The sequence below is a fragment of the Prionailurus bengalensis genome, chromosome D1 (assembly GCF_016509475.1).
Source record: "Prionailurus bengalensis isolate Pbe53 chromosome D1, Fcat_Pben_1.1_paternal_pri, whole genome shotgun sequence".
Lineage (NCBI taxonomy): Eukaryota > Metazoa > Chordata > Mammalia > Carnivora > Felidae > Prionailurus > Prionailurus bengalensis.
In genome coordinates this window covers 100,102,691-100,122,003 of record NC_057346.1, presented here as the reverse complement: position 1 = coordinate 100,122,003, position 19,313 = coordinate 100,102,691, and the positions used below count along the sequence as shown (strand labels likewise).

Here is a 19,313-nt window from a genome sequence, read left to right as displayed (position 1 = left end):
CTAGGGAGGTCACGGATGAGGAAGAGCCCAGGACTCTGCGCAGCCTGCGCAGGGGCCTCCTCCGTGCCGTGCCCCTAGGCCCTGCGCGGCCCCCCTTCCTCGGCGCGCCCCTCCCTCTCCCTTCTGCTCCCCTCTCCCCCTTCCCGCCGCTCCCCTGCCACTCCTCCCGGCGGTCTGCTCGGTTCGCTCTTCAGCCGTCCTCTTTCCCTAGCGCCTCGCTGCCCCGCGCCCGCCCCGGGGTTCTGGGGTCCCGGGGTCCCAGCGCCCCGCAGCCGCCGCCGCCGCCGCCGCCACCGCCGCCGCCGCCCCCGCCAGGCCCGGCCCCGCCGCAGCGCGGGCGGTCAGTGCGCAGCCCCGGCGCCCGCCCGGAGCCCGGAGCCGGATCGCGGGCTCGGAGCGAACCCGACCCGAACGCCGCCCCCAGCCAGGTGAGGGCAGCTCCCGGGCGGGGAGCCGAGGTTTCTCCCGTATGGAAGCGGGGGTGGGCGAAGGCGCGGGGGAGTCGGGTCTTTTTTTGCTGAAAGGAGGACCTGGGAGCCTTTTCATGAAAGAGGCTCAAGGGCTTTCACTCCGAAGGGATGGATGAAGGAAGGATGGGATGGGGGGAGGTCTGGGGTACCCCTTCCTGAGAGATTTATTTTTTCAGGAGAAAGGATTAATTGCTTCTGTAAAAGGGGGACTTATCTTTTGGGGAGCATGGGGGGCTTTCAAGGTGGGAGGAGGTTCTGGTGGGGCTTGAGGGAGGGGGTCATTGGGGAGTGGGGTTTGGCGGGGAGCGGGGCTCTGAGATCCCCTTAGCTTGACATCGCGGCACCTCCCCCGTCGGTTCCGGGGCTCTGGGTCTGCCCCAGCTCTATGTGTCCCAGTTTTTTCTCTTTGAAGATGATTATTTTGAGCCTCACCTGGGCAGAGCCAGGATCAGCCATTTCCTTTCCTGGAGCTCTGAGGCCCACCTGACACCCTCCCACCTCTGACCTGCGCAGGGAAGGGGTTTTAAAGAAGGATGGGGACCTAGGGAACCTGGGAAGTGGGCAGTGGTGGGTGAGAAATGGGCAGACGCTGGGTACTGTACACACACAAGAACACCCTCTGACCCTCGTGGGGTGCACCAGACTCTGCAGGGAGATTGTTGAAGGCAGGGTGGGCAGGTGCTCCTGGGGTAGGACCCGCTAGGGGAGGAGCAGGGTCAGGAAGAGTAGTGATGTTCCCATAGTCCCAGAAGGCAAAACGCTAGAGTTTCTGCTTGTCTCGTTGGTTTTATTTGCTTTTTGCTTTCTTTCTCCTTTGCCCTGGATCCCAAGATTCATTTCACTTACCTCTCCTCCTCTTTTTGCAAAAAGGGGAACTGAGGCTAAGGACAGGTTGGCTGGAAATATATATGTCTAGGAGGAAAAGATGGTGGAGGGAAAAGTATACTGAATTTGGAACCGAAAGACCTTGGCTCAAGGTTGCCTCAGTGGGCATGGTAACCTTGGGCCAAAATGCTTCCCCTTGTTTGGGCCTTGACTTTCTCATCTATAAAATGGGAGAGGGCCCCCTGCCTTGCAGGGTTGCTGTGAGACCAGATGTGTCCAAAGAACTTTGTAAAAGGGAATACTCATGAGGTGCAATCTTCACCACCGTAGACGGGTCCCCTCCCTCTTCCCTGCCTTCATCAAGGGTATTGGCTAGCCCATGGGCTGCCTTTGTAAGAAAGGCATGTACTCTGGAATGTTCAGCTAGGTTAGGGACTTGGGGTCTTTATTATGAAAATTAGAAAGAGGCACACTTTTCCTTCCCCAGGTGCAGCAGCTCCGCACCATTGGGCAATAGAATGTGGGCTAGATTCCAGTGCCCACGTACCCTAAGGTGAATGGCGTTGTGTAGGGTGCAACTGCACCTGGCAACCCTTCTCAGCAAGCCCCAGGGTCTCTAAGAGACACCAAACTACACACACTCCCAGGGCACCTCCCATGGAAGCCCAAATCCTAGGCTGTTGCCAGCTCACTTTCTTTCCTGCTTTGTCTCCACTTCAGGGCTTTTGGGTATTCGAGCCCCAGAGCCTATGCCCTACTAAGAAGCATGGTGGAGTTAAGTATTGCCTTCACAAGCTCCCAGAGAGTGGAGTTACTGAGTCCCTAATTCCTTATGTCCAGAACTTGATCAGAGTACTTTTTTCAAGGCCGAAAACAGAAGCATCTGCACACCTGGGCAACAATGCCCTTCACAAACTATGTTCACACCTGCTATCTCAGAGCATTCTCAGTAAGATTGTGAGGCAGGTCTCCTCTCCATTTACATAAAGAAGGCCAATCCCAGTGAAATTAAGGCACTTGCCTTAGGTTTCACAGCATTTACGCAGTAGAGCCAGGAACGGAGTCCAGTCCTTCACTCCACGGCTGCTGAGAAACAAAGCTCCTGAGCTCACAGCCTTGCCAAAGCCTTGCTGGAACTGTTGCTCTATTCACAGCAGCCCCTCGTTCTCCCCTTCCCCTCAGTGACCAGCCCTCAAGCCCAGAGGAAGAGTCTCTGTCTCTTCCTCCGCTTTCTTGGGGGGAGGGACCTATGTCAAAGCCCAACTGTTCTGGCCTCTTTACTGCAAGAAGGGCCCCTGGGGAGTCCAGAGTGGGAGCTGACCCTTGAGTGGGTCAGAGGCCAGGAAAGGGGTCAATGAGCAGCTATGTCCTGTCCTGCCCAGATGGGGGTTGAAACAGTGGCCACCAGGGAGGACATCAGTACAGAGAGCTAGTGCCTGAGTGAGGGGCAGGCCGAGGTCCATAGTATAGCCACAGAAAATGCAGCAAACCAGGCTGAAGGAAACTCAGAGACCCCCTGACCATCCACTGTGTTGCTAAGGTGGGGAGGGGGTAAACCCAGCTGACAGGACTATAGGCCTCTTAAAGCATTTCTGCTTGGACCTGTGGTACAGGTGTGTGAGCTTTCACTTGAGAAAGGGGTTCAGTTCAGTGCTTACAAAAAAAATAATAATAAAGGAGACTCACTGGCCTAATCTAATGGTTATTCCCAAAGTGTGGTCCCTGGACCAGTGGCATCTGCCTTGCCAGGAACTTGTTAGAAATGCAAATTCTCAAGCCTCATCCGAAACCTAGTGAATGGAAATTTGGGGGTGGGGGCCCAACAATGTGTGTTCTAACAAGCTCTTTACCGGACCCTGAGGCCGGCCGAAGTTTGAGAACCGCTGATCTAGTCCAAGTCTGTAGGAAACCGAGTCCTAGGTTGTGGGTCAAGGGCAGGGCTATGAAGATAACTCGTCTCCCAGTCTCCGAACTCTGGGCATTTGGAGGCGCCCCCGCACAACCGCCCACCCTCCTCCCCCTTTTGCCCGCCCCCCCTTCCCAGGCACCATGCTGCTACTCCTGCTGGGCGTGCTGGGCCCTGCCGCTTGCTGGGCCCTGGGGCCGGCCCCGGGCTCGACGGAGCTGCGCTCTGCCTTCTCGGCGGCACGCACCACCCCCCTGGAGGGCACATCGGAGATGGCGGTGACCTTCGACAAGGTGTACGTGAACATAGGCGGCGACTTCGACGCGGCCACAGGCCAGTTCCGCTGCCGCGTGCCCGGCGCCTACTTCTTCTCCTTCACGGCTGGCAAGGCCCCGCACAAGAGCCTGTCGGTGATGCTGGTGCGCAACCGCGACGAGGTGCAGGCGCTGGCCTTCGACGAGCAGCGGCGGCCAGGAGCGCGGCGCGCCGCCAGCCAGAGCGCCATGCTGCAGCTCGACTACGGCGACACGGTGTGGCTGCGGCTGCACGGCGCCCCGCAGTACGCTCTCGGAGCCCCCGGCGCCACCTTCAGCGGCTACCTGGTGTACGCCGACGCCGACGCGCCTGCGCGCGGGCCGCCCGCGCCCCCCGAGCCGCGCTCTGCCTTCTCGGCGGCGCGCACGCGCAGCCTGGTGGGCTCGGACGCCGGCCCGGGGCCGCGGCACCGGCCTCTCGCCTTCGACACGGAGCTCGTCAACATCGGCGGCGACTTCGACGCGGCGGCCGGCGTGTTCCGCTGCCGCCTGCCGGGCGCCTACTTCTTCTCCTTCACGTTGGGCAAGCTGCCGCGCAAGACGCTGTCCGTGAAGCTGATGAAGAATCGCGACGAGGTGCAGGCCATGATTTACGACGACGGCGCGTCGCGGCGCCGCGAGATGCAGAGCCAGAGCGTGATGCTGGCGCTGCGGCGCGGCGACGCCGTCTGGCTGCTCAGCCACGACCACGACGGCTACGGCGCCTACAGCAACCACGGCAAGTACATCACCTTCTCCGGCTTCCTGGTGTACCCCGACCTCGCCCCCGCCGGCCCGCCGGGCCTCGGGCCGCCGGAGCTCTGAACGCCGACCGGGAGAGGAGCCCAGGGGCGGCCCGGGGCGTGTATGCCGAGCCGGGCCGTGGCCTGAAAGCCCCGCCGGCGCGAGCATGACGGCCCGCCCAGTGTGGCTGACTCTGCCAATAAAGTGGGCCTGCGTCGGCGCCTGTCTGCCCGGGGTCCTGCGCTCTGTCTTGTCTGCGACGCTGTCGTCTCGGGCTGGTGGGATGGGAAGGCACTGACTACTGCAGACCGGGGGGTGGGAGTCGGAGGGCAGAAGGCAGGGTTTGGTCAGGCGCTGGGAGGGCGAGGAGATGGGAATTTGATTAAACTGAACCCTATTCACCCGACCCCTTGCGGGCCTCCCCTTCAAATCCTTGTAACTCCTTCCCACTGATCTACGACGTCCTTCTTAGGGTCTGGCTGGTTCCTTCTTGTGACAAGGGGCCACACCCTGCTAACTTTCTGGGAGGATGGGATTCAAGGAAACAGAACATTCCTTCTTCTAGCAGGGCGTGTGAGGAATGAGTTGATACCTGGTTGCCCCAACTCCTGCCTTCCCAGGACAGGGAGGGTGTTTTGCCCAGGACAAGGGTTAAACAACTTACTCTGGCATAGAAGGACACAGGCTCCAGGAGGCCAGAACAGAACATTTAATGGAATAGCTACACAGGATCAGGACTACACCAGCCAACCTCAGCTTGTCTCTGCCCTCACAGCCTCACTCCCCACTCGAGGTGTTCAGTTGAGCCTTGTTGAGATGGACCAAAAAATATCCGCTTCCCTGTCTCCACCCGCCCCCTCCAGAAAAGGTAATGTTTCTCCACCTGCTTTCCTCCTCTCCTCCTCCAACAGACAGGACTAAAGATGTCTAGTCTATGGCTAGTCCAAATGGGGAACTTGGGGCTCAGGGACTCCGAGCACTGGTTGGACTTAAAAGGGGTATCTAAATTAGGACCGGGTGCTGAGCATTCACAAGGCTCCTGTAGATTCCACAGGACTTGTTATGGACTGCCAGGGTGGGAGTTGGAGCATCTAACTTGGCTTTCTTGAGGGCAGCTGCTTTTTCAGCATCTCTTGAGCACACTTCTCAACCCTGACCCCAACACACACACACACACACACACATACACACACACATATACACACACCCACGAGTCTGTGCCTGCTGCCTGAGACCCAGGCTCTTAGCCTGCCAGGGCTCAGGGAAGAAAATGGGGAAGGGGTAAAGTGGGTTCCAGGGTACAATCCAAGGCCAGAGACCTGAACACAGTGGAAAGAACACTGCCCCGGGTGGGTCTGGCTTGGGGTAGGAGTTGGGGAGGGTCAGGGAAAGGGGTCAAGGATCAAGGCCCAGGGTCCCAGAGAAGGGGGCTGCCCCTGGGGGCAGAAACCCTTGCATAGGTCCCAGAGTGTTTCCTGTGCCAGCAGGGCGAAGACCTGGGCCCAGCGACCTCTTTCCTCAGCCTCACTAGCCTTATGGAGCCGGTAGACACAGGACAGGCTTGTGAGGAGCAGGTGTTCAAAGTCCCAAGGGCTAAGAGGAGGCCCTTTCCGCAGGTCCTGGAACTGCTGCAGCCGCTGCTTAGCACCCTCCAAGTCACTGGGCACGTGGTGCTGCAGGAGGAGCCTGAGTCGGCGGCCTGGGCGTGTGGACGCCAGTTCCTCGTCCTGGATGTGCAGCTGCCCTGTGACATCCAGCTCCAGCCCAGCCCAAAGCAGCTGTAAGGGGAGCCGTGTAAGGGGTGGGCTGGGGCCTGGGGGTGGGGGCAGGGCAGGGAGCAAGAGTGGGCTGTGGGGGCATAAGCAGGCAGTAGGACCCATGCTGGGTGGCCCCCCTCCCCCAGCAGGCCCAGCTTAAGACATCCCCCTTCCCAACCCTGAGCTTAGGGACCTCTGGACATTCCCACCCCCATATCCCAGGCTGGAGGAAAGACCTCAAACATCACTTCCGGGGCCTCTGGCTCCTGCAGGCCACCTCCCACGCTGGCTCTGTTCATGGGCTGCCCTGGGGCAGCAGAAAAGAGTCAGGCCCCTGCCAGGCTCCACCCTGAACACCCCAGCCTCCCAGAAGTGCCCCTTAGCTCCTTGGTAGGGATGCCAAGAGGTTCTTCTATCTACAAAAGAGTAGGAGTGCCACCCCATGTCCTCCTTTCCTTACAGACACATGCACATTGACATCCTCCCTCCCAGGCATAAGTCTTGTGATCCCAAAATCATCATCCCAAACCCAGATACCACCTCGGCAAGTGTCCAGGACTCCTCCTTGAACTTCTGCAGTTCCCTTGGCAAAGAGCTCCAGACCACTGGGTCACAAGACACTTCACTTCCCACTTCCCCTCCCTGTAATCATCTGGGACAGTGTGATCTAAAATAGTGCCAGTGACTCTCCCCAAAGGTCGAGGACCCCTTTTGGAGGAACCTGCTCCTTCCTTGCTCCTCAGTAGTGCTCATGTGGAGGCCAGGGAAGCCAGGCCAAGGCGGGTTGTCTGCTGCAGCTTCCTTCATTTCACTCTGGTCTGCTGCCCAGCCCTTAGAATGATTGTCCCAAGCCCAGGGCAGGTCCGGAGGTCCTGCTTTGCACACCTAGAATAAGGCCACTGCCCAGCTCTGTCCAGGGCTGGCACTGAGGGCACCTAGGACTACCTCCCTTCATTTCACTTGGACCTTTCTGATTCTGGGATTGGGGCCCAGACCATTACCACGTGCTGCACAGGTCAGTCTGGTACCCACCTTGCCCACAGTTTCTAGGCCCTGCTAGGTTCAGATAGAACCAAATTTAACTGCTGTCAGCCAACAGCCTTCCTTGGTTCCCATCCACCCCACCCTAAAGCCCCGGTACCTGGATAGTGCTGGGTTGCAGTTACCCCAGGGAGAAGGCAAGTGGCTACTATTAGCCAATCCAGGAACTGCATCGTCCTAGCTGTGCCCCACCACGTCCTTTGAGTCTTTCTCTCCCCAGCTGCTCTCTGCTCCTGCATCCGCCTGCCACACACCGCAGCTCCAACTTTCCACTGCAGGCGGCTCAGGCGTTTCCTATTTTGTGTGTCAGCCTTCAATGCTAAACAGGGAGGGGCTGGCTCTGACTTCCCAGGACCTTTCCATCCCATGGAAAAGTGGAATCTTAAGTTGTTGGCAGTAGAAGCCTGGCTCCCTGCTTGTCAAGCCCTCAGCCTGTTCCTGCCCAGATGGGCGGGATGCTTAGTTAATAGAAAACGGAGCTTGGTAGCAAACAGCTCCAGCTTGCCCCACCCTTCCCCCCACCCCCCAAGAGGTAGGAAAGAGCCCAGCAGTAACGCTACCTTACTATCTGTCCTCACCCCCAAAACATCCTGCAGCTGAACTCAGGCTTCAACACCCAGTCAGGCCCAGCCCAGCCTCCAGGGAGCCCCTCAGCAGCCAAAAGCATCAGCTGCAAAGCTTGGTCCTGCAACTGCATTGGTCCTCCAATGGCATGGTGAGCTGTTTGGGTGGTCTCATGGACAGGCAGAGTCGAGCGCTTCCAACTTAGGTGCTCAGCCACCAGCCAAATAGGCCCCAGGCTGGCTGGGGTAGGGAGTCTGTCCCCTGGAAGATAGAGCTGCAGCTTCGAGTACATTCTGCACCAGTCCTGGGACCTCTTTTGCTTGCTTACAACATTCTCAGCTCTGGCTAGAGTCTAGGAAGATTACCTTAGCCCAAACATGATGGGCCGTTAGATTGCAAGGAGGTTTCATGGCTCAAGACTCAAAAATGAGTCATGGCTCATGGAACCCTGTGGATGCTTAGATGAGATGGGGGCGGAGGGGTTCCCTGGTTCCACCCAGGCCCCTTCATCCATCAGCTGCCACCAGACGGTTGGCTGTAACAAGGAGTTTTCTCCTCTAGTTGTTAAGGGCCCTCCAGTTTTTAGGAAATGCCATGCCACACCCATCCTAAGCCCTGTGGACCATGAGAACTTTCCATTTCAGCTCCAGAACCCTCCCTCAGAAGTACATCCAGGCTTGCAGGTCACCATGACTGCAACTGCACTATTCAGTCCCATTAAAAGAGATTCCTGGTTTGGCAGAGTCTCTTTAAGGGAGAGGGAAAAACCCCTGCTGAATCTTCCCTTTCCCGAGTCAAGCTTCACTTCTACCCAAAAGCACACAAGAAGTGGTTAGCCTAAGGATTTTATTTACAGGGACGCTTAGTATAGATTAAGGCGTTTTCCAGTATCCACATGCCTTCCCTGGAGCTACTTGGTTTCAGGTTTCTTGTCCCCAGCTTCGAGCTTGAGACTTTCAGGGGGCTGCCGATAGGCAGGGAAAGCCTCCCAAGGGCTGTTCAGGTCAAACTTGCGGAACTCCTGGGCCAACTCCACTGGCTCAGCCACCACCCGCTTCACCTCATCGTCATAGCGTAACTGCAGAAGAGAAAAGCAGGCTTAAGCACTGAGGAAGACCTTGTTCAGACCTGCTAAGGAGCCTACTTTCCCAAGGCTATGGGGGACTTCACCAGTCTCTTTACTTCCCTGTCCTTGACTGCTATCCCAGCCTCTGTCAACAAGTCTCCAGGCATGTCTGTATTACCAATCAAGTCCCATCCCAACCACAATCCAAAACGGCCTGCAATCACCCAGTCAGGCTCCCCTGCTCACCATCCCCACATCATAAGCTCTGAGCTGCTTTTGCAGCACAACTGACTTTGCTCACCCATCCACTCTTATAAGGAAATGCTTATAAGCATTTGTTGGGGATTAGGGAGCAAGTCTGTGGCTGAAAAGAGTAAACCTAAATTGGCAAGCACTCAAGTTCAGACCATGTGGCTTTGGCATTATCACTATAAAGGTGCAAGGCAATAAATCTGGCATAGCTTTTCTTTTCTGTTTTTTTTTGTTGTTGTTGTTGTTATTGTTTATTCATTTTCAAGAGAGAGAGAGAGAGAGTGAGAGAGAGAGAGAGAGAGAGAGAGAGAGAGAGAATGAGTGGGGGAGGGGCAGAGAGGAAGGAGAAACAGAATCTGTAGCAGGATCCAGGCTCTGAGCTGTCAGCACAGAGCCTGATGCAGGGCTAAACCCATGAACCGTGAGATTGTGACCTGAGCTGAAGTTGGACACTCAACCGACTGAGCGACCCAGGCACTGCTGGCATGGCTTTTCTTGTCTGGAGGATCAGCTGGATAAAGTAAAGACAAACAGGTGAAGAGGCAAAGCAGGTAAGGGAGGCCAGACAGTGAAAATGAGGAGAGGGAAGGAGTCCTGACCAGAAGTAGCTTGAAAAGGAAATGGGACCATGCAAAACATGAAGAAAGCAGGCATATGTCGGTACAGAAGGGGGGATTGCCACTATCTCAGCATTTCTAAAAAGTTACTTTTCTACAAAATGACACATATGTTTGTATGCAATGGACCATCTTCCTGCTCATAAACAACCTGTAGCACAAGGGTAGTAAAGCAAAGCACTGAAATTCTTCGTAAGGCCCTTGTAGTCACATGTTACTAGTCCTGCCTTTAACCGTCCTCAGGGGCTAAACATTTAGTGTCTTCCCTGTCAGCTGCCTTCTCAGAGATCCAGGGCAGGGTAAAATGATCCTCCACTTTCAGACCTGTGGACAAAGTGTGTCCTCAAGGTTGCCTTGGTCATTAAAATGATCATTACGATAATGGCTAATGTCAATTGAGTAATTACAATACACTAGGCTTTAACATCACTTAGCTCAATGTAAATCTTTTAAGTAGATTTTTATTTATTATTATTTTTTAAATTAATTTATTTTTGAGAGAGAGAGAGCACACTTGAGTGAGGGGCATAAACAGGGAGAGAGAGAATACCACGAGGTGCAGAGAGAGAGACAGAGAGAGAGAGAGAGAGAGAGAGACAGTGGAGCTCAAAGCAGGGCTTGAGCTCACCTGAAGCAGGGGCTCAAGCTCACAAACTGCAAGATCATGACCTGAGCCCAAGCTGGATGCCTCACGGCTGAGCCACCCAGGCACCCCTAGCTCACTGTAAATCTTATTAGTTAAGTACTACTGTTCCTGTTTTGCAGATGAGAAAACTGTCATAGATAAATTAAGTAACAGACCCCAGATTACAAAACTGGGACTAGGATTTGATACAGAGCCTATGCTCTTAAATCACCACAATTCACAGACCATATTTCCTGCCATGCTCAGCACACCCCAGGTTCCCTGCCAGTCTTTCCCTGAGGCCATTTGCCCTAGTTCAAGGTTCCTCCTACCTCAACGTAGCCAGATAGGGGAAAGTCTTTCCGGAAAGGATGTCCCTCAAAGCCATAGTCTGTCAGGATCCTCCTTAGATCAGGATGGTTAGCAAAAAAAACTCCAAACATGTCCCAGATCTAGAAAAAAAAGGCCCTCAGGCAACTCAGTCCATCAGCCAACACACGGGTGAGGATGCACTGCATGCAGTTATTTCAACTAATTCTGCAACTCTGGCCCAGAGGCAGGATCCACTATGTCCAGAAACTCACCTCCCTCTCATACCAGTTAGCTGCCTTATACACAGGAACAGTGGACTCAATGGGTGTCAGCTCATCTGTATAGGTCTTCACACGGATCCGGGAGTTGAAGCGCAGAGAGAGCAGGTTGTAAACAATCTAGAGAGAACAGAGGAGCTGGAAGACCAAGATGGCCACAGGGTCTGAGGCACGAGGTGGGTTAAGGGTTCTACCTGTGAACCTGCTGTCTGTCCTGAACCTCAAAATCCTCAAGATTCTTATATTTACAACTACTTCCAAAGGCCTAAGCTATGCTACACCTTAGGATGTCAGCATGCCTGTCTTTGCTCATGCTACTCCTGGCCCCAATCCTTAGCAAGCTAATTCCTGATCTCTTGGTCATCCTTTAAGATTCAGCACATTCTCTCTCCCTTCAAAGAAGCCTCCCACACAGGACTCTGAGAGCCCCTCTTGCAGTTTCATAACATCTAACATCCCATGCATCATGTTATTACAGTAAGCTCTTTATGTGTCCTTCACCCTCACTAGAGCGTGGGGGACTCCTTGAGGGCAGGTGTTGGGTGCTACTTCTCCCTTGATCCCAGGATCTGGCCGATAGTAGATGATCAGTAAATATCAACAGCTAAATGTATGGAGAACTTGCTCCATGATGGCAATCTACCTGAACGATCTCATTTCATCCTCACAGCCACTCTATATAAAGTAGGGACAGTTTCACATATATTTTGCACATAAGAAATCTAAAGCTTACAAAAACTAAACAAAATGCCTGAAGTCACATAGCCTGTTAGTAGCAGAGCTAGGATTCAAACTTGAGGTCTGCCTAATCCGAGGTCCCAGTTTAACTGCTGTGTTGTATTGTTTGACCCAAACCGAAATTGAGGAGGACTATGGTTCCCGTTGGTAGCTGTCATCCTAAAACTTGTCTGTCCCTTTTCTTTCCTTTACTCCCCAAACCTTCTCAAATCTCCTGACCTCAAAACGGTTTTGCCGGGTGGGGACGTCCACTGCTGTCAAGTCAGCCAAGGATTTGAACTGTGCATTGGTGTGATCCCTGAGGAAAGTCAGCACTGGGATGACTCCGTCAGGATGGATACAGATCTCTAACTCATTGAAGCAAGACACCTGCAGACGTGGAAAGGGAAAGGTGAGGGAAAAAAAGAGCTATTGAGAGAGCAGTTAACGTTAGTAGGAGTCCTGGTTGAGGGCAGAGAAAGCAGTTCAAGTGGGGTAGAAGAGTCTTTGGTTTCTTTGATACCAGGCTGCCTACTCCTACATGCCCTGAGAACATGGTTCTTTCTTGACCCATGACCAAACAACAATAGTGAATATTACCTGAACTTGTTGGACATACTTGGGCAGGATTTCAGCCACATACTCTCCAAAAGCTGAGAGCTGCTTGTGGGCCACATCATTCCGTGGTCGGACAGTGGCTGGAAGGAGAAGGCATATTTAACAAAGGAATGGAGAAGGCAGCAGCCATGCCTACATTCAGTCTCCTGGGTCTGTAAGGGGTATTGTCTCCCAGCAGGGCTTCCTGCAGAATCCTGAGAAAGGTGAGAGTGGAGGGTTCCAGGGAATAGGAATTGATGAAAACTTAGGGAAAATGTCACCTACAGAGTCCACAAAGACTCTCCTTATTACTACTGCGTTTGGGGTGTTTGCCTCTTCTCAAAGCTACTCCCTAGTTCTTCCTTCACAATGCCTGCATTTTTGTTAAGCAGTGTGTCTCAATTCTTTTACCAGACCAGGAACTCTTTAAGGGTGGGAACGAGAATTTCTGCTTTTCTGTATCTCCTTATCACCTGGCTCACAGCAGGCTCTCAAGCTAAGAGCTGCAGGGCTGAAGAGCCCTCACAGATTAGTCAAAACCCTCCCCCCCCCCCACCGCCATTGAGGTAACTGAGGGCCAGAAAGGGGGAAATACCAGGTCTCTTGACTCCCAGTCTACTTATGTTGATTGTAATATATCTCCATACACGCATGCATGCAACCCTAAACCATGAGTACCCACACATCATGGACCGCACACATCATGGTTAAGTGTTGTCTGACTCTGGCAGCAGACAGGCCTGCTCTGTCACTCGCTAGTGCTGTGACTCTGGATAAGTTACTTCTCTGCATTGTTTCCTAATGTATAGTAAGAAGAGCACAATGCTATCTACCTCGTAAGACTGTCCTAAGGACTAAGATCCCTCGCTAAATCGCTTAGCAAGGTGCTTGGCACACAAGAAGCACTCAATTAATGTGAATTACTATCATAATGGCTCTGAGACCCAAACGTTGTTTCCTGATCTCAAAGAGCTGACAGTTTAATCGGAGAAAAAAGGAATCATGGAGATGGACAGGGGTCAATCAAGGCCGTAACAGGGAGCTAAAAGGGCACAGCGAAGAGTTCGATTCTGCTTGCATGAGGACCACTGCAGTCAGGTCTCCACAGAGATCTGCCAAAGGACGCAGGGAAGGGCATCCCAGGACAAGGGCAAATATCCAAAAGAATGAAGGGTCCCCCGCCTGTAGTCCCGAGAAGGGCCCGGCCCACACATACGGCGCGTGTCTGCCGCGACGCTTTCCCTCCTCACCGGCAGCAACAGCACCGAGGGTCGCCCGGCCACTGTACGGAAAAATAAGCGTAGAGTGAGGCCTGACAGGCTCCCTGCGCCAGGCGCGCCTCCGCTCCCGCCCAGGGCCTCAGCCAGCTGCCCCCTGCTTACCCCTGGCCAACGCCACGGACCCTACGAGACCCCGCCACCAGCCCCTCGCAGCAGCCGCCGTCGCGGCCATGTTCCAGGTTACAGACCAGGCATCCAAGACCCACAGGACACGGAACCCCAAGGGCACGGACCGGAAGCGGAAGCATGCATCTGATTTTCTTCCGGGCGGACGCGGGGCTAGAAGCAGAGGTTCCGGGTTCCGGGCTTCGGAATGAAAGGAGGGAAAACAGGTGAGAAACCGAGGCAGGCAGGTGGGGAAGCCGTGAGGTGAACGTAGCCCGAGTTTGGTGTGGTAGAGACTGTAGAGAAGGCGAGGACCCTAATGAACCGGAGGGGTGAGAGGAAGGGAAGGGGCAGGGGTCTGGGTTCCACATTCCACACCCCTCCCCCGCTCCCTGAGCTAAGCTTTTGACGAGGGCCGGCGGGCGTGGCCGGGAGGGGGCGTGGAGGGGATAGAGGAAGGGGGAGAGATGAGTGGTTTCCCTAGCGACCGTTTCCCAGGCGACTCCAGGTGAAGCGGGGACACAGTACTTGGCGTTAGGCCTACTAGTGCCCCTTGCTGGGACGGCGGGGCTTCGTCTCTAGTTCTGGAACGGAGTCTTGGGAAGTCATCAGGGCGTGAGGGGGGAGAAGCTCAGAAAAGAGAAAATGTGGAGCTAACAGATGTCCCAGGCCAAGCCTCATATTGGAAGGTCTGAACTCCATGCACGTGGGGGAAGAGGGGCCTCGACCAGAAGGTCGCTGGAGTTTATTGGGTTCTCCTGCCCAGAGCCTCACTAGTTTTATGCCCAATAGTCATTTGGTTAGTAAGGCTTTTTGCCCGGCTTTTAATATCATAGATTTCCTCCAGTCGCTTGCTCTCATGTGTTGACCTAAATAGCCAGGTTTTTATTACATTATGGAAAGGAATATTGTTTTTATACGGAAACACCCAGAGTAGGACGTTTTATCGATTTCATTAGGAATGGAGTGTCACTGCAGGAAAATGAACCCAGCTTCGGTTGAAGGAGAGCTTCTGAGATGTCATTAGGGCCAGGACTAAGGCCAATCTTGGCCCACTTTGCTCTCACTTTTACCTTCTCCCTCCATAAATTGAACAGTTGGATTCATAGACTGTGAATTCCCCATTACTCAGGGTGGTATTGCTTTGCAGACAGCTGGCAGAGAGAGAAGTTGGCTGCCATGGAATCACCAGAGGAGCCTGGAGCATCCATGGATGAAAACTACTTTGTGAACTACACTTTCAAAGATCGGTCACACTCAGGCCGTGTGGCTCAGGGCATCATGAAACTGTGTCTGGAGGAAGAGCTCTTTGCTGATGTCACCATTTCGGTGGAAGGCCGGGAGTTTCAGCTCCACCGGCTGGTCCTCTCAGCTCAGAGCTGCTTTTTCCGGTCCATGTTCACTTCCAACCTGAAGGAGGCTCACAACCGGGTAATTGTACTGCAGGATGTCAGTGAGTCTGTCTTCCAGCTCCTGGTTGATTATATCTACCACGGGACTGTGAAACTTCGAGCTGAAGAGCTGCAGGAAATTTATGAGGTGTCAGACATGTATCAGCTGACGTCTCTCTTTGAGGAATGTTCTCGGTTCTTGGCCCGCACCGTGCAGGTGGGGAACTGCCTTCAGGTGATGTGGCTGGCAGACAGGCACAGCGATCCTGAGCTGTACACTGCCGCCAAACACTGTGCCAAGGCCCACCTGGCCCAGCTGCAGAGCACAGAGGAATTTCTCCACCTGCCCCACCATCTGCTCACTGATATCATCTCGGGTAAGTTGAGGGATGGGGCCCGTCATACTCAGTTACTTGCATATGATGTTTAGTGGACATTCTAGTTCAGGAGAAAGGAGCCTTCAGGCTTTCTGGTGTTCCAATTTACGTTATTATTCCTGGTAGGAATTTAGATGCTTTCTGAGAGATTCAGCTGCGAGTTAGCTGTTGTCACAGGCAATCCCTTTTAGGGGAGGAAACCTGGAAAATATAATAGTACTGTGCAATACACAGTTAACCCCTGAACGACGTGGGGATTAGGACTGCCAACCTCTGCACAAAATTCCATGTGTAACTTTTGACTCCCCCAAAACTTTACAAATAGCCTTCTGTCGACCAGAAGCATTATCAATAACAAAAACCGTTAACACATATTTTGTATGTTGTACGTGTCATGTACTGTATGTATTGTGTTCTTACAGTAAGGCTAGAGAAAAGAAAACGTTATTGGGAAAATCATAAGGAAGGGAAAATACATTTACAATATTGTACTGTATTTATTGAATAAAACCCGCATATAAGTGGACCCACATAGTTCAAACCCATGTTTTTCAAGGGTCTATATACAAGTGTTGAATTAGAAAAAAAGCAGGGCTCACCCCCAAAATGTAGTGAGGAGCTGTTTGTATTTATACTCTGGTATCTTTTGTGTATAATTGTTCTCATCTATCCTGTACTTTGCACATACTTGTGGGACTAGTTATCTAAGTAAATTGATGGGTCAAGGTATTTACATAAGGAACTTTTTTAAAACGAAGCTTACTTTGGTGGTGGGGGGATGGCTCAGTTGGTTAAGAATCTGACTCTTGGTTTTGGCTTAGGTTGTGATCTCGAGGTTCATGGGTTCGGGCCCTGTATTAGGCTCCGCACGTATGGCGTGGAGCCTGCTTGGGATTTTCTCTCTCCCTCTCTTTCTCAAAATAAATAAATAAATACATACATACATACATACATACATACATAAATTTAAAATTATTTTTAAAAAACTTATTTTTTTAAAGTTTATTGAGAGAGAATGAGAGAGAGAGAGAATCCCAAGCAGGCTCCACATTAACAGCACAGAGTCCAACCCAGGGCTTGATCCCAGAAACTGAGATCATGACCTGAGCCAAAACCAAGAGTCGGAGGCTTAACTGATGAGCCATCCAGGTGCCCTTACATAAGAAACTTTTTAAGTGAGGGGCACCTGGGTGGCTCAGCCAGTTAAGCATCCGACTTCAGCTCAGGTTATGATCTCGCAGGCTGTGAGTTCGAGCCCTGCATCAGGCTCTATGCTGACAGCTCAGAACCTGGAGCCTGCTTCAGATGCTGTGTCTCCCTCTCTCTCTGCACCTCCCGTTTGTGCTCTGTCTCTCTCCCTCTCAAAAATAAACATTAAAAAATAAAATTTTAAAAAAGAAACTTTTTAAGTGATGCGGCAATTGTAGGTAAACAATCCTGGCCCTGCTAGTGAGGTATGCTATACTTTAGCAGGTGTGAGCTCTGCAGCCTGTAGACTGCTTCCATGGCAAATATGAGCATATCAAGTCATCCATTCTGATTAAAAGAAATAATGCAATGTAGGTTAACTTCTTATACACACGCACGTACATACATGGTGGTAGTATAACAAAGTGGTTTGTATCTTTAAAGCCGCTGGCTCTAAATTTCCCTTTTGGATTGTTGGATTGCCATTGACCATGCCTTTCCTCTGGCTCTCACAGATGGAGTTCCATGTTCTCAGAACCCAACAGAGGCAATAGAAGCCTGGATCAATTTTAATAAAGAAGAAAGAGAGGCTTTTGCAGAGTCACTCAGGACTAGCTTGAAGGTAAGGCAGATTTTGCTTTCGGGTTGGGACACCATAATATCTATACATTCCAGCCATCTACTGATCTGGCCTCTTTGATACCTGGTGATGGTGATTAAGTCATCTCTGGCTCAAAGTTAAGAACTGGGGAGGAGGATGTGTGCATGAGCCTAGAAACCATAGCTCAGCCTCTGAGCTCCATAAAGTTCCTTGAGAGAACTACTTTCACCATTGCGTTAATCCTAAGCACCTTTTTCCTAAAGCACCAGCTCAGGATGAGAGCAACAGATTCTCTGCCCCAGCGTATAATGACTGAAAGGTGAGAGTCAGGATGGCATACAGTAAAACCAGAGGGAAGTAGCGGGTTAGAGCAAGATACAAGTGTGTGGTCCAGAACCTTTACATCTGTGTCTCAGCTGAGTCTTAGCCTAGAACTGATAGATGTCATCTATAATTTTAATTTTGCCAATAGGAGATCGGGGAGAATGTGCACATTTACCTGATCGGGAAAGAGTCATCTCGTACCCACTCGTTGGCTGTGTCCTTACACTGTGCGGAAGATGACTCCATCAGTGTAAGTGGCCAAAACAGCTTGTGCCACCAGATCACTGCAGCCTGCAAGCATGGTGGAGACTTATACGTGGTGGGAGGGTCCATCCCACGGCGCATGTGGAAGTGCAACAATGCCACTGTGGACTGGGAATGGTGTGCACCTTTGCCCCGGGACCGGCTCCAGCACACCCTGGTGTCTGTGCCTGGGAAAGATGCCATATACTCATTGGGTGGCAAGACACTGCAGGATACCCTCTCCAATGCAGTTATCTATTATCGGGTAGGTGATAACGTCTGGACAGAGACAACCCAGCTAGAGGTGGCTGTGTCAGGGGCCGCTGGTGCCAACCTTAACGGGATCATCTACTTACTAGGGGGGGAGGAGAATGACCTGGACTTCTTTACCAAACCTTCCCGACTCATCCAATGCTTTGACACAGAGACAGACAAATGCCACGTGAAGCCCTATGTTCTGCCCTTCGCAGGCCGCATGCACGCAGCTGTGCATAAGGATCTGGTGTTCATCGTGGCTGAAGGGGACTCCCTGGTGTGCTACAATCCCCTCCTAGACAGCTTTACCCGGCTTTGCCTTCCTGAGGCCTGGAGCTCTGCCCCATCCCTCTGGAAGATCGCCAGCTGTAATGGGAGTATCTATGTTTTCCGGGACCGATATAAAAAGGGGGATGCCAACACCTACAAGCTTGACCCTGCCACTTCAGCTATAACTGTCACCAGAGGCATTAAGGTGCTGCTTACTAATTTGCAGTTTGTGTTGGCCTAAGGCTATAGGGGAAAAGCAGCTGACTTTTGCCCTCCCCTTTTCCAGCACCTATCCATCCAAACTCGAAGTCTCTGGGGCCCCGATCAGAGTACTATGTTTTTTTTTGGCACACGTTAGAAAGGGCAGCCCCTCAGTCCCTCCTGAACCCATAGGGGTGTTCCATTTGGGGCTTTTTAGACTGCTGCTGTTGAGCTGGCTGCTTGAACGGAGAGTAGACAAGCCTGTCCTCTGCCGTCCCCTGGTAATCCTGTGCCTCATAGAACAAGCCTTTTCTCAGATCATCGGCACAGCCTCCCCTCTTTACCTGATCAGTGTTAAGTAACTTAAGCACCTCTGATCCAGGACAGAAGGAAATGTGCCCCATCTTCCTTTTTTCTATAGCCTGCAAAGTGGGTAGTTGGTAATTTTTCCACAAAGAATTAGGTGTTAGAGTTTTCCTTCAGGCTTTGGTTGGGAGAATGCTCTAAGCTGAAGGTGTCCTTCACCAGCAAGCATCAACTCTAGAATTCAGGACTTGTGTCTGTTGTTTTCTCATCTCTCTGTCAGGAAACGTACAATATGGTTTTATTTTTGGCTTACTCCAAGGGGTAAGCCAGAAAGAAGTAGAAAGGATTATTTCTGATTAATAGCAGAAACTTTTTTCAAACCTAAATATATAAGGTCTCTACTCTTTTAAAAGCTCTAAGATAAACTAAGAGCTAGGAACTGTTCATACAAATAAAAGTTTTTGAAGGGATATGTGTGTCTGTTTTGAATTCTGAAGGAGTGACTTCCCTAGGGAAAACTGATTGCATACCCACACATTTCTAAGCTGCTTGGATCCCATAATTCCTTTTCTACATCGAGAATCACTGCTCCAAAAGGGAACAGAGCCCCGGGGAGCCAGTGAATTGGGGTCTGACAGTGGCAAAGAGCCTGAGCTGAGTATTTCTCCTCTCCTTCCTAGTGTTTAAATGTCTTTAAGTTGGGCTAAG

General features: G+C 52.3%; 4 protein-coding genes across 4 annotated transcripts; 2 read left to right on the top strand and 2 right to left on the bottom strand.

Annotated features, from left to right (window-relative positions):
- The first annotated feature begins 321 nt into the window (after positions 1-321).
- C1QTNF4 (C1q and TNF related 4) lies at positions 322-4,465 on the top strand. Its single transcript, XM_043582496.1, has 2 exons — positions 322-428; positions 3,340-4,465. The coding sequence occupies exon 2, from the start codon at positions 3,345-3,347 to the stop codon at positions 4,317-4,319; it is 975 nt and encodes a 324-aa protein (XP_043438431.1). The 5' UTR covers positions 322-428; positions 3,340-3,344; the 3' UTR covers positions 4,320-4,465.
- A 467-nt stretch (positions 4,466-4,932) lies between these two features.
- On the bottom strand, positions 4,933-7,334 carry FAM180B (family with sequence similarity 180 member B). Its single transcript, XM_043582499.1, has 3 exons — positions 7,137-7,334; positions 6,232-6,302; positions 4,933-6,016 (listed from the first exon to the last, which is right to left on the bottom strand). Exons 1-3 carry the CDS (start codon positions 7,273-7,275, stop codon positions 5,621-5,623), a joined length of 606 nt encoding a protein of 201 aa, XP_043438434.1. The 5' UTR covers positions 7,276-7,334; the 3' UTR covers positions 4,933-5,620.
- Positions 7,335-8,432: 1,098 nt separating this feature from the next.
- Positions 8,433-13,557, bottom strand: NDUFS3 (NADH:ubiquinone oxidoreductase core subunit S3). The gene is made up of 7 exons (XM_043582498.1): positions 13,447-13,557; positions 13,281-13,346; positions 12,068-12,165; positions 11,708-11,857; positions 10,745-10,870; positions 10,493-10,612; positions 8,433-8,678 (listed from the first exon to the last, which is right to left on the bottom strand). The coding sequence occupies exons 1-7, from the start codon at positions 13,514-13,516 to the stop codon at positions 8,511-8,513; spliced, it is 798 nt and encodes a 265-aa protein (XP_043438433.1). The 5' UTR covers positions 13,517-13,557; the 3' UTR covers positions 8,433-8,510.
- A 5-nt stretch (positions 13,558-13,562) lies between these two features.
- Positions 13,563-19,075, top strand: KBTBD4 (kelch repeat and BTB domain containing 4). Its single transcript, XM_043582495.1, has 4 exons — positions 13,563-13,676; positions 14,600-15,217; positions 16,921-17,027; positions 17,479-19,075. The coding sequence occupies exons 1-4, from the start codon at positions 13,658-13,660 to the stop codon at positions 18,337-18,339; spliced, it is 1,605 nt and encodes a 534-aa protein (XP_043438430.1). The 5' UTR covers positions 13,563-13,657; the 3' UTR covers positions 18,340-19,075.
- Positions 19,076-19,313: the final 238 nt, after the last annotated feature.

Coding starts and splice junctions, on each gene's coding strand:
- KBTBD4 (XM_043582495.1), top strand. Junction 15,218..16,920: donor GCTCACTGATATCATCTCGG/GTAAGTTGAGGG, acceptor TGGCTCTCACAG/ATGGAGTTCCATGTTCTCAG. Junction 17,028..17,478: donor CACTCAGGACTAGCTTGAAG/GTAAGGCAGATT, acceptor TTTTGCCAATAG/GAGATCGGGGAGAATGTGCA.
- FAM180B (XM_043582499.1), bottom strand. CDS start 7,275: ATGCAGGAGCAGAGAGCAGCTGGGGAGAGAAAGACTCAAAGGACGTGG. Junction 6,303..7,136: donor TGCAACCCAGCACTATCCAG/GTACCGGGGCTT, acceptor CTGCTGCCCCAG/GGCAGCCCATGAACAGAGCC. Junction 6,017..6,231: donor CCCCGGAAGTGATGTTTGAG/GTCTTTCCTCCA, acceptor CTCCCCTTACAG/CTGCTTTGGGCTGGGCTGGA.
- NDUFS3 (XM_043582498.1), bottom strand. CDS start 13,516: ATGGCCGCGACGGCGGCTGCTGCGAGGGGCTGGTGGCGGGGTCTCGTA. Junction 12,166..13,280: donor CGTCGCGGCAGACACGCGCC/GTATGTGTGGGC, acceptor TTCTCCTTCCAG/CCACTGTCCGACCACGGAAT. Junction 11,858..12,067: donor AGTATGTCCAACAAGTTCAG/GTAATATTCACT, acceptor CCACGTCTGCAG/GTGTCTTGCTTCAATGAGTT.
- C1QTNF4 (XM_043582496.1), top strand. CDS start 3,345: ATGCTGCTACTCCTGCTGGGCGTGCTGGGCCCTGCCGCTTGCTGGGCC.